The sequence below is a fragment of the Streptopelia decaocto genome, assembly GCF_964273445.1.
Source record: "Streptopelia decaocto genome assembly, chromosome: 7".
In the NCBI taxonomy this organism is placed as follows: domain Eukaryota; kingdom Metazoa; phylum Chordata; class Aves; order Columbiformes; family Columbidae; genus Streptopelia; species Streptopelia decaocto.
The window spans coordinates 29,094,955-29,107,986 of NC_138661.1; the positions used below are offsets into that span (position 1 = coordinate 29,094,955).

Sequence of the window (13,032 nt, forward strand, 5' to 3'; positions counted from 1 at the left end):
GAGGAGAGGACAGTTATGGAACTGAATTTCATTTAGTCAAATGTTTCTTTTAAACAGTGAAGAGACATCAAGAAATAACAGGAAATTAAGAAAACTTTCTGTACGAATTATCTGCGCACACACTTTCTGAATGTTTACAAATTTCTTATGCTGAATTAACCTTTTGGTTGAACAACAAATCATGCTGAAGTCCAAATACAGTAGCTTCTAAGTTAAAGAAAACACAGTAAGAAAAGGAAATCCCTCTCTCTTTACACAGGGAGACAATTCCTGAGAAACCCACTTAAGTTGTTCCCTGTACTTAAGGACAGATGGTGCTGAGGTCTGGCTCCAATCTGATGGGGACTGAAGTGACCATGGTGACAGTTCTGCAGTTTGCCATCTTCCTACGTAACCATCTATGAGTCACTTGACGTTTCAGTGCTTCAGGTAAACGTTCACAATAATATTTTTGTCTTCCTACCTTTCATTTTAGAACAGCAATTTTGGGGTCTAACTTCCGTGCCCAATATAAAACCACAATGTCATCTGAGTATTCTGGATGCTACAGAAATACCAGTAAGTACATAGCCAAACAATTTTCACAGAATCACAGAATGCTAGGGATCAGAAGGGACCTTGAAAGATCACCTAGTGTTACATCTTAGAAGGAAATGCATAGCTGAGTATACATAAGCAGTTTTTTGAAACCTGTGAAATCCACACCATAACCTTCCAATTCAAGGAAACCCACCAGAAAAGTTGCAGATTTAACTAAAACCCTGTCTCTTTCTTTCAGGGATATGATTGATTAGGTAAACCATACTGAACTGGACTCAATTTCAGCAGGTCAAAATAGGCAGTTTTTTTCCTAAAATACTCAAAGTTATTCACTTTTTTTTGTCACTTGCCCAGAGCAAGCCTCTGGGATGCATGAAAATGATGGTCAAACTCACATAATGGGTGAGAATATTGAAACTTGTGATAGGAGTCAGCACCACTTTGCAAACTCCTTCCTTACCATGTGTGCTGCACTACACAAGAGATGGCACTCCTCTTCTAGCGACTATGTCCTAGGACTGAAAATAAGACTTTTGCATTTTAATCCTGGTTCTAATGCTGACTCTCATTGCCAGTTTTTCATCAGTTCCTTCAGTCATTCTACTCTAATTTCAGCGTAGTAAAGGACAAACAATGTTAACAACTGTGAGAGGAAGGTGGTGTGTGGTGTATGTATCTGTGCCCATATGTACAAGGGAGAGACTCCAGTTCATTAAATACAAGCAAGCATACTCAAAGACTCAGAGCTCAGCAACCTACAGATTCTATGCTTTTTTGAAAAGTAGACCCTTTGCAAGTGCTTTTTTAAAGATTAAAGATTCCAAAGATTAAATTTTTAAAGATCAGTCAATTACATAACCAGGACACGCAATCTTAGCACAGTCCCACAGATTCCACCTCTCCGATGTAAACCTCAGGTTTGAAGTTGTCCATCAAATATTACATAACTAAACTTTCTTTAGATCCTCAGATTCAGCTGACACATAGAAATGTAATACATAGGCAGGAGCTGCCTTACCACCAAAGTACATGACACATCTGTACTGATGTACGTACAAGGCTGGAATAAAATGAAGCAGCACTACGAAAAAGGTAAGATCTGATGACTGGTTCAAGCACATACAAACTCAGCATCTGGCAGGACAGCTTCGCTGCAAGTTTTCATGTGATTTAGAAAATTCTGAAAACTCAAACAAATCAAAAGATATCATATTTAATATTTTATCTACCACTAGTCAAATTAACAGCAGCCAAGCCTATCCTAGAACGCATGATTTTCTTAGAGGTCGTTGTCTTCAAAGAACGTTAAACAAAACAGACTTAGAAAGAAACCTTGGCAATGTCTCATTAAATCAAAAGGAAAATTCAGCAAAGTACTAACTTGAAAACTACTTTATTTCAAGAAAATAATTTTGCATAATTTAGCAAACCCAAACATAAAATCAAACCAGGACATTCCATATGTTATTCTTCTGTTACATATATCTGTTTTTCTTCTAGTAGCAAGTGATAAATGCTACTATACATCTATTTTGGTGCAAATATGCTTAAGGAATAGTTAACAATAAGGAATTTATCAATGTATGTCTTTTGTTAGGCTATTCTGTAAATTAAAACATAAACGGAAAGTAGTCACTTCAAGGTTTCTGTTGCATTTTTTTAAATTAAGAAAGTACTAGCTATGAAAGGAATCTTAATAAAGAGCAGAAGTGACCTTCACACAAGTAAGCAAAAAGCCATCCTTTTTGAAGTATAGTAAATGGCTTTTTTTCTTTACTGTTTGAGATAAGGAAGCATTTCAGTTTATATTTTTCATCAACTGCACATTTCAATTGAAAAATGAATCTCTTCATAAACATACTCTAGAATACAATATTCAGTTACTTAGCAACTTGTAGCACACATAGAAAATACAGTCAAAGATGTCACCCTGTTTAATATTTTCTCCCAATCCATACGAATATAGTGAATATTTTTTAATTTTGCATGTCTCAAACAAGCAAGCTACCATTTAAGCTGTAAACCTCATGAAAAACAAAATTATACAGACAGTCAGTCGTCTACTTGTTTTGACAGTCACAGAGCCCTTCAAATGGCAAAGTGACAACTAGGTACATGCATATCTTCCCAAAAAATTAAATTTCCTTCTTAAAATGTATCAATATATGATTTCTCCACATTTCAAGAAATTCTAGATTTTAAGCTCCAACACAGACAGTGCTGAAGAGGGCACATAATGAGGATATATTAATAGTAAGAGAGTATAATTGGAAAGCACACATTACTTTGTAAGACACTCTGTTTAGCAGTCTGATCCATTCCAGGTGATTAAATGAAGTGATTCAAAAGAAATCAAGCACTATTATGACCTTGGCCTGGTAAAACTCTTTTCTTTCTGCTAAAGCAAGCTCCTGATACAGGTACAAGATAGATTCTAATACTTTTTTTTTTTTTTTTTAAAGAAGAATCTATGAAATTCAAGTGATTCCTGAATGGTTTGTTCACCTATTGCAATGCACGGATTTTATTTTTTTTTTTTTTAACATTTTGGAAAAACAGTTTACTAGTATTTTTACAGTAGGGGCTTACAGGTACATGGACTTTTCTAAACATTTCAGCTCCTTTGCGTGCATCCAGTAAAGCCACGTCTTGTGGAGTGGAGACGATCACAGCTCCTGGGAAAATAAAACGTGAAATACCATTAAAACATGTATTGTTAATTAGACAGTTAAATATTTTGACTATTTGATGACTCCGTAGCATATATCAGTGATTTTGGTCATTCCCTAACAAAAAGACTATCATCATCATCATCTTTAGATTAAAAAAACAAGATGATGCTAGTTTTTTTTTTTATTATTAGGGAATGACCAAGGTCACTGAGCTATGATATGGAGTGATAGAAACAATTTTGATATTTTCATTATAAGTTTTTCTATGTAGATACCATTTATATTTTCTTAATGAGAAAACCGATCTAGCTGTGATATGACCATGGACAGAAGACAAGATGTTCTACAAGCTGTCAGGTCACAGAGGTGATATTCTGAGAATATCTGCACAGTAACGGTCCCACACCATAATTACATTCAAAAGCTTTTAATTTAATAACAAGCCTTGTCCTACAATGAAGAGGCAGCTGCCTGTAATCAGACTGTTGCTTCCCAATACAACTTCCAGATACAAACGTTGACAGGCACAATCTTGAAACCTGTTACACTAGATGCAACACCAGGGTGTTGTATGAGTGATACAACAAAACAAGAGGCCAATTCATGCACACTTGAAAAAAAAAAGTAAAGTATTGCTCGCTGTTCAAACATGGCTCCAGGTTACCTGATAACTAGTACTCCCAAGAGTTCTTAAATATATAAAACAGCTAGAGCTCTTTGTCAAAGGTTAGATTCCAAAGTAAGCCTGAAGGTTACTATCTTATACTACCCTATAGCACTTCTTGATTAACACAGCCTGCAAAAACAATATAGGCATTATATAACAATATTCCACATCACTTCACAAGGAGCATCTTTTTTCACATGCTCAGGGGTTTCAAATATTATTTCTTTAAAACTTTCATCACAAATCTGCTCATGTTTGTCCATACTTTAGAAAAATGCAATGCAAAAGAGGACATTAATGGTCAGTTGATTAGCTCTGGTTTCTCAGTGACCATCCAGCCTCTGAAGCATGTGCTATATAAAACATTTCACAGAGCCACACTAACCCAACCTTGCGCAAGAAATGTATGCCCAACTTCACACTAATAGCAACTACAACAGACAATTTTAGATGCATTGGACAGAGTTTCCTACTGGGCCTGCAGTTCCCAACCCTAGGTGTACATAGCAAAGGGAGAAGCGGGTGGATTTCCAGAGGCACACGACGCTGGCATTGCTGACATGGGCTACAGCACCAGCAGCCCTGGCTCTGGCAGGGCCAGGACAGGGGGCCTAGCCCCTCACTGTGGCCCTGTGCCGGCCGCCAGCTGCCATCTTGCCCGCCAGCTGCCATCTTGCCCGCCTGCTGCCATCTTGCCCGCCTGCCAGGCAGCCGTTTCCAAACACGGCCTGCCAGCATGCTTGAATGTTTTCAACCAGCGTTCTTAACCTCTAATTTGTGAAAGAAAAATACAATCTGGCACATCGCTCCTGAAAAGCTGCCAATCTCTGCCTTACATAATATTACACACAAGTCCAAAAACTGAACGGCATATGTAATGTACTAAGCAAACGCAATTTCCCTATTGTTTGCTAAAACTCTGGCGTCCAAACCATTTGCTATTTTACCCCAGCTGACCTGCTTCCAACGGCATTGCAAACAACAATGTGGAAGCCTTTCAGTTATGTCCAACTCACCTTAGCTCCTCATTTCACTGAAGTATAGGGTTACACTTCACAGGTGACATTGAAATGTAAGGTTAATTCCATAAAACAAATGCACCCTTCCCTAAAAGCACAGTCCACAAGTAATTTAGACTCAATGCCGTCAAGTTTTCCGCGTATTTGTAAAACAAAGATCCTTGAATACTTGGACAAAATGCTCATTACTGCTTTCTTTTCAAACAAAATTGGAAATTTGTGTCTTATGTGTATACAGTCATGTTAGTTGTTTCAAACATTTGTTCACAGTCTTCTCTGAAGGTGCTGGCTCGGAATTCCCTAGATCTTCAGGGAGAAGTCAATATGCAGTCGACAAAACTGAAGTTTACATTTTCTGGTTCATTATTAATGTTTTTAAGACTCCAATATTTGGCATGGCATGAAGGACAGAGACTATGCACCATTCAAACACCCACTAAAACCACAAGCAGCTTATCCCAGCGATATTTTTGCCTAACAAATTGTGTTGCTAGAGAACCTCACCCAAAGGGAGAAAGTTAAAATGCCAGAAAGACCCAATGGCGCATTGCAGAGTTTAGGCTGCTGCAAACACCAACTCCCTGTATGAAAACCTGCGGCTTCTGATTGCATGAGTTAAAGTTATGCTCGTGGACAACGTGCATGGCTGCTTTCACAGAATGAAAGCCAACATGCCCAGGAAGCTGCTGTTGATGGTATAATAGATGTGTCTCTCTTATTTTCCTTTTCACTCTGAGCTGGCTGCTGTTACAGACAAAATTTATTCACAGCAAGCTTGTACTGACTTATACAACACCTTTTAAAATAAGTATCTTTTCTCTTCCTTTGGTACAACTGCTGGTCCAGCAAACCCAACCTGAAGTTCAAGAATTCAAATTATTTGCAGCATTATTTCCTTCATTAGCAACCAAATATGGCAAATGAGACTTTTCACTGTGCTCCCCTCCCTGAATAAGTTTGCATATGTGTAATTCAGAAAGTAATTCAAATGATGAGCAAGAAAGAACACAGCTCACACTTACTTTGCTGTCTTGGCTCTACACGGCTAATAGGAATATCAAACAGTAAAGAGTTATTTTCATCAATAAAGTAATGAAATAAGACTGAATTCATGCACACAGTACATCTCTTGAAGAAATATGTACAATGTTTACACAAGCCTCTGAATGAGGCAAACTAAGACTGACAAACTGAACAGAGAGGTTGCAGAAAGTATAATGCTATCTCATTGCACGTTAAAACATACTACAAATTCTGTCTGCAGTTGTGTGCAAAAGAATAATTTCTGTGCTTTGAGCATACTAAGGGTTTCTAAGATCAGCACGTTTAGGTTTAACTGACATATCTACTTATTCATGCATTCTATTTATTTTTGTAACTTCATTCAACTTCAGTTGACAAAAAGCTGATGCATGTTGCATTAGTCAAAACTATACTAACTATATTTGTAATCCTTAGTGTGTATAACATTTAGAGACAGAACTAACAGTAGCCTGTAACACTGATGTTTGCCTTTCTTTTTTAACCCCAGGTCTTCAATCCTCAGTAAAAGAAAGGTGTGCCTACACAGCACATTGGTACTCACATTTTTGGTGGACTGGTGTTCAGAGAAATACAAGTGCTGGAACAGCCTATAGTTTCTGTGTATAGAAAATATCACCTATATTCACTGCATCATTAAGGTTTCCATTAAAAGCTCTGGGTTACAAGGCATAAGGTGGAATCTCTCCAAGCCTTAGGTATAGTCCATTTGTACACAAGTGTAAAACAGGCAGTTCTAAAAAGCAGCTAAGCGACAGTTTAGAAGGTCTACCTTAGGATAAAAAGGGTCTCTCTAACATATTCCCTTTTCTCTCCAGTGCCTTCAAAGACAGACTTCAGAACCAGACTACGTGCATCTCATCCAGACAGATGATTAAGGACCCCTCCACACACAAATATTAGACTGTGTCTTACATCACTCTGGTTCTTATTAACTTAGCAAATAATGCCACTCCAAAACCTGCGAAGTGTAGCTGACCAGAAAGACCAACAAATAGAGTTCTGGAAGATAAAGACACAGAAAGACATATTGCATTTTCCTAATCATTGCATCTGCTGACTGACAAGCACTGAATGCTCTTGCAAGGAACCACATGCAGGCCTCAATGAAGCTGCGCATGGCCTGATCTGAGCAGAGCGCTCAAGCACTTTTTGTAGCTTTTGCTACCTTTCCCATTGCATGAAGTTCAAACTTCTAGGTGGAACTTTCAAGTTATAAATTGCCTGGTGAATATAAGTGTTCTCTGCTGTGGGTCTCTTCAGACTGCCTCTCACCTTCTGTTAAATTACTTGCTACTTCACAGGTAAAACCTGCTGCAATTATTGATACAGTTTGCACTTGAAGATGCAGAACAAGATCTTGCAAGAACAAAGACTTGTGCCTTTGCTAGAATTTCAGCTGGCGATAGAAGATACAAAAACATTAAAAATCCCTGGTGAGGTTTGCCCTTAAGGGATCCTTACTCGAGACTCATAATACAGCTCAGAACTGTCCCAAAGGGTGGATCCCAGCTGTGTCTCACCTCCAGTCTGCTCGATACCTTCTTCTTGGAGGAGTCTTTGAACAACTGCTCAGACAGTGGATGTTTCCAATAGCCGCACATCCTCTTCTGCCCACGAGCTAGCGGGTAATTAGAGATTGGGATGCTACCACCTTGCCCACATGAAAAGAGGACATAAATCTCAGAGCAAGCTTCTTCCTCCTGGCAAGAGGAACTGCCGGTGAAACCACTGAGCAGAGGAGCATCGCAAGCTGGATAAAGTTGTCACCCTGAAGTTAAACTATCCTCATCTAACTGATCAGTAATATTATAACATCCATTTCATGCTAGATCACATGGAGAAAGACATGGAAAGACAACTCTCACTGCGCTAAAATGCTTGGGTTTGGTCATGACAAACTGCATGCACATGTCACACTAAAGCACTTTACATGCAATAGTTATTTAGCAAAGTGAAAACACTGGAAACATTTGTAATAACATCTGTGCACACGCATTATTTGCAAAGTACAGGCATTAAATAAAAAGCTATGCCCTCACAGACACTCTGCCACTTTCCACTTTTCCTTAGCTATCTGAATTAGCGTTTTTCTGCTCCGCTCCATTCTACCTCCTGCTTTCAAGGGCATTTGCCAATCATGTCCAGATTATAATGAGCTTTGTACTACACAAGAGCAAAGTCCAAATAGTCTCTTTTGACAAATGAATATTTAAAAAAATTAGAGGTCCTAATCCAAAGAGGACAACTGTGTTCTACTACACACACACCCCCCTCCCACCCCTCCAAAAAAAAGACAACACTGAGACTGCTTCAATCATCTCCAAGAACCATTTAGTTTTTTACTTTTTTCTTTCCCTAGAGGTGGAGGTCATAAGGGGCAGATTTAAACATTTTTTTTTTCATAAGAAATAGCTAAAGGAGAGAATACAGTACCATTATTCATATGTATTTCTCTCATCTTTTGCAATTGTCAGCTGAACACTATGCTCGTTTATTCTTCCTATTCAGAATAATTGGTCTAAAAAAAAAAAAAAAAAAATTGAGGCAATTGTACCTAATCTACTACTTAACATACACTTAGCCACTGTTGCCAGACCTCAGAGAACCTCAGTTTTCAAAGCCTCTATACTTCACAGCTTTTTTTTTCCCCAATACCTGGAAACTATTTTTCAGGGATGATAAAATTTAAAGAACTTGCACTGAATATACTTTCAGTTCAGCTTGGACAGGCAATGTGTGTTAAATCAATCTCCATGAGCCAAGAGTTAAATTTAAATTTATATTCAAAGAGTATGAGGCATTAATGTGTAAACTCACACTGTATTTTGGTCTCTAAATTAAGTTTACTGAGTCTACTGAGTCTGGCACTTCATAATGAAGTACCATGAGTGTCCAAAGCTAAGATAACCCTGATGATTATTTGCATTTGTCTTCTATATTATTTTCTGACAAGAGACGTAACCTATTTTATTATACAAATTACATTTGGGTGAATACAAAGAACTATTTTTAAATCCCCACTGGTGTGACTAAGTTTTTTTTGCTTTTCAATCTAACCTAAAAGTATGTGCCTTTCCTTTCTTGCAGTTATTTAAAATATCAAAATACAGCATGAAAGAAAGTAAATCTACATAAAAATCTGATATTAAAAATATTTGCCTTTCAAAAATAGATCAAGTAAAATTGACTATTACCCAGATGGCTTCCATACAATATCTTCAAAAATTTACTGTAGAAACTAATGATGTACCTCCTCCATAAAAGAAGAAAGCAAGCTCAGAAATGGAGAAAAACACTGTATATTATTGTTAAACTAAAAGGAAAGAAGATCACATGCCTTGCAACTGTGATTTGCATCAAAGTAAGAGATATTCATCAAGGGGCAAACAGACACTTACACAAAGAGCAATAAGAGAACACAGAAACACCTCTAATCTTAAGCTGCATGCTACATGCAACTTGTACTCCAGCACTGGGGGTTTTTTGATCATTTCTCTTCAGGAAAGACAAGAGAACAGCACCATACCTACTCAGCTTGCAATTTTGGTTAATTTAAAAGGACACCTTTCTCTCACAAGACACAGTTCTTTTTCCATGCTAATTCATGCACAGTTTTATAACACATCAACAGTATTTTCTTTTTAAAAATCTGATTTGAAATTCTCTTTTTGCTGTTTTTAATGCTCATTTCTGAACAGTCGGTCTACTCATCACCTGGAACTTCCTGTTCTTCTACATTATTGTATGTTGAGGCAGGATCCAGTTGTCCTGAGTCCCACAGGCTGCTATGGAACAGTTGTGTACAAGGCTACACCCTGCTCTGGGTGACAGAAGCACTCACCAGTTTGGTATGTCACATTTCATTCAGAATTTTAAAATGCCATGTGTCTTCAACTTGGTGATAATCCTCTACTCTTTCCTCTTCAATGTACATATTTAAATAGAAATAAGACTCTTAATGCTTGATCAATAAAGACAGAAATACACTTTTTGTTTTTATTTAAACCTATCTATCAAAACACTGCCATCAAAAGAAACCCTATTTAATTACAGTTCTTTTAAAACTAAAATTTGAAGTAACAAAACTCCTTTAGTAAATATTTCAGCCTCATCTGCAAAAGGCATTCAGGAGATAGTTGACATCTACATATTGCTCAAAGATGCAATCATTAGGAAAAATTACAATATTTATGGGATAAGGTAATAACAAGATGCTAGGAACTATGTATTGTGTTGATTTTCAGTCTAAATGATGACAATATTCATTCACTTTCTGACTAGCAACACCAATGCTTCTGCTTTTACAGAACTTGAGAAAAACATAAAATAGCATTCACACTGATTTCACTCCATTTATCTTAACTGTTGTTTTTCTGATTCTTACTAACAGCCTTTTAAAGCTTATCATGATAAGATTATAATAATACATGCTTTGTGTGAAAAACAGTTACTTCCTAAAGGTGGGAAAATTAAGAGCACTGAAATAAAACATGAAGCCTTTTATCTTTAGGTCTCCTGCATAAACACAGTTCAGTCCAATGCTCACTACTGTAATTATTAAAAGATTGCTCAGTAAGATGTGACAGTATTTGGTTGTCTTAGGCCACTTCACACTGAATAGGTGTATATTTCTCATGGTTCTAGTGGTTCTCACTCCCATGGCACCCTGATATCCAAAGAAAAGAGTGATATAACAAAGTTTAGCAAATGAAACAATTCCAGTATTAACCTGGAGTCAGTTCTGTCAACTGAGACAGAGTGTCAGTCTCTAGAGCTGTCAAGCTGTCACACTTCACTAACACAGACTTGACTTCAACGTTAATAAAGGAAAGGGCAGCAGACAGCCTCATTTATTTAACAGTCGGTGCCCACGACGCAGCTTCTCCATGAGGAAGAAACCCCAGCACAGGGCTCTGGGACTGCTCTCCAACAGAGATGCTCTCGCTGTCGCCCACCCAGCCTCCGCACACTGAGGGGACAGAAAGATGAGGCTAATCTTCCATCTCCAACATTATTTATTCATTTGATTTACGGCTCCTTTAGCTAAATAATCAAACAAATACACACACTTAGATTTAATGGTTTAGCAACTAGGTAATTCAAAGGAATCACAAGCCTTATTCTCCATAATATCATTAGTTTAAACTATATCTTGATATCAAACTTGATGTTATCTGAAACTCACTATGTTTTAAAAGCTGGAAAATGTGTACATTTCAAACTTTCCCAAGCATGCATGTTCAACACATCATAAGGACGCCACTTCTAAACATCTCATGCAAAAGATGAAGCAGAAGAACAAAGTAGAAGTAGTAGAACTAAATACAAACGAAGTAACAACAGACCACAAACAAAGTCTTCTCCAGACTGACCCATGATTTCTATTTGGAAAGCAGACTTGCATCTGAAGACAGATGTGGTGGCTGAATAGAAATATATATCCCATTTTCAAGCCATCATGTAATTTCTCATCTACTAGTTTTTTGAAGAATGAATGCAATATGAGAAAAGTTACAGATGATTAAAGAATAATATGCTAAATAAGAAGCATCTCCTTGTAAAGTGACTAAGAATAATAAAAGTCACAGTAGTTTCCTTTTTCATCTTCTTTTAAAGAAGGAAAAGTACCCATGCGAAACTGTCAGACCAGCTGAAGGTGTGAGGCTGATATTCTCTTTTATGACAACCAGAATTATAAAACACATTTTGTTGTGTTGCTTATACCCATTAGGTACTGCTCTAATGCCTTTTTGACTTAAGAAAATCATGATACCTGTGATGCAGAATTTAAAAAGTCTTCCAAAATCAAAACCCAGTCCCATTTCACGCATGCTATCAGTCCCTCTCTCACTGTCAGATGTTGCATTGCTACAGTTTTTCATGCCATATCTGGGCAAATCTCCCCTAAACAAAACACCTCTACCAGTGCTCACTCTCACACTCACAGAAAAATCTCTAAGTGGTTGGCAAAAATATGTGCGCAGGTTTTGTAAATTTGAGACAGAATAAGAATTTTCTACCCTGTCTATCCCCAGGAAGCCACAGATAAATAATTAAGAAACTGTCATGCAAATACTGTATCTCACATATGCATGCATGCAAATCAAAGTACAACTTTCATGCAAACTAGATAATGCACTTCTAAACGTACTTAGCTGAGACGTATATGCTGTCTCTGATGAAAAAGAGAGAAATTTTGCCACTAATACATCCTCAAAGGATAAAGAAAGAACAAGAAAATTGGAGAGGGAACAGAATCGCACAACATCAAATGCTTTCTGTAAAAAAATAAGACAACACACAGCTTAGAAACATGAATTGCAAATGAAGATGGAGCCCACAAAAAAAGCAAAATTCTGCAGACTGCTCCAAAGGCATCATCATCGAGATTTGTAACACTATCTTCTGTACCCTTGAAAGGAACAAGGTTGAAGAAAATACAAGCATGGCAAACAAGGCTGTGAACTGTCAAAGAGACAGAAACCAAGTAACAAAAGTAAAGGAAGAAAGCACAGTTCAAGCTGTAATACACAAAATAAGCCCTTCCAATGAGAATGAAAAATACCCATAATACAAAACAGAGAAAATTCTTTATAAATCACTACAATTCATTGAGCCAGTAAGAACACAGGGAATTACAAATCTTATCACTCCTTGTCTGCTGTGCTTGTCTTCATCAAAAGTGCAATACACTTATTTTTTTAAACTGCAAGAGTTGACTTCAACATGCTCAACAAAAGCAACTAATGGGAAAGACAAATGTAAACTGATGTTATCACTTCTAATGTCGTGAAGTTAGTTCGGACTGATGAAGAAATAAGCTGAACTGAGCAACTGTGGTAAGAGTGTGAAGCCGTTTCAGAATTCAAATCAAAATGTTGTCTTCAGTTAGGAAGCTATAAAAGCCCATATTGTATAAATAGAAAAAAATATGCCAGAAAACCACAATGGAGGGTTTAAAGAGAGACATGGGCAAGAATTTATCTCCTTTTATGGCATATCAAGAAAATCTGCATTGCTTGTTGTTGTTTTAAACCTGTTTTCCTTTTTTTTTTTCTTTTTTGAATCAACATCTTGTCTACTTTGACTT

The 13,032-nt window shown here is 37.2% G+C and overlaps 1 protein-coding gene across 3 annotated transcripts in view; it reads right to left on the reverse strand.

The window, feature by feature from the left end:
* The window catches only part of NUBPL (NUBP iron-sulfur cluster assembly factor, mitochondrial), an 83,729-nt gene that overhangs the window by 17,471 nt on the left and 53,226 nt on the right, over positions 1-13,032 (reverse strand). For all 3 annotated transcript variants that reach the window (XM_082058736.1, XM_082058737.1, XM_082058738.1), the window contains one exon: positions 3,130-3,215. In XM_082058736.1, coding sequence (XP_081914862.1) covers positions 3,130-3,215 — 86 coding nt within the window. The remainder of the gene's footprint in view (positions 1-3,129; positions 3,216-13,032) is intronic.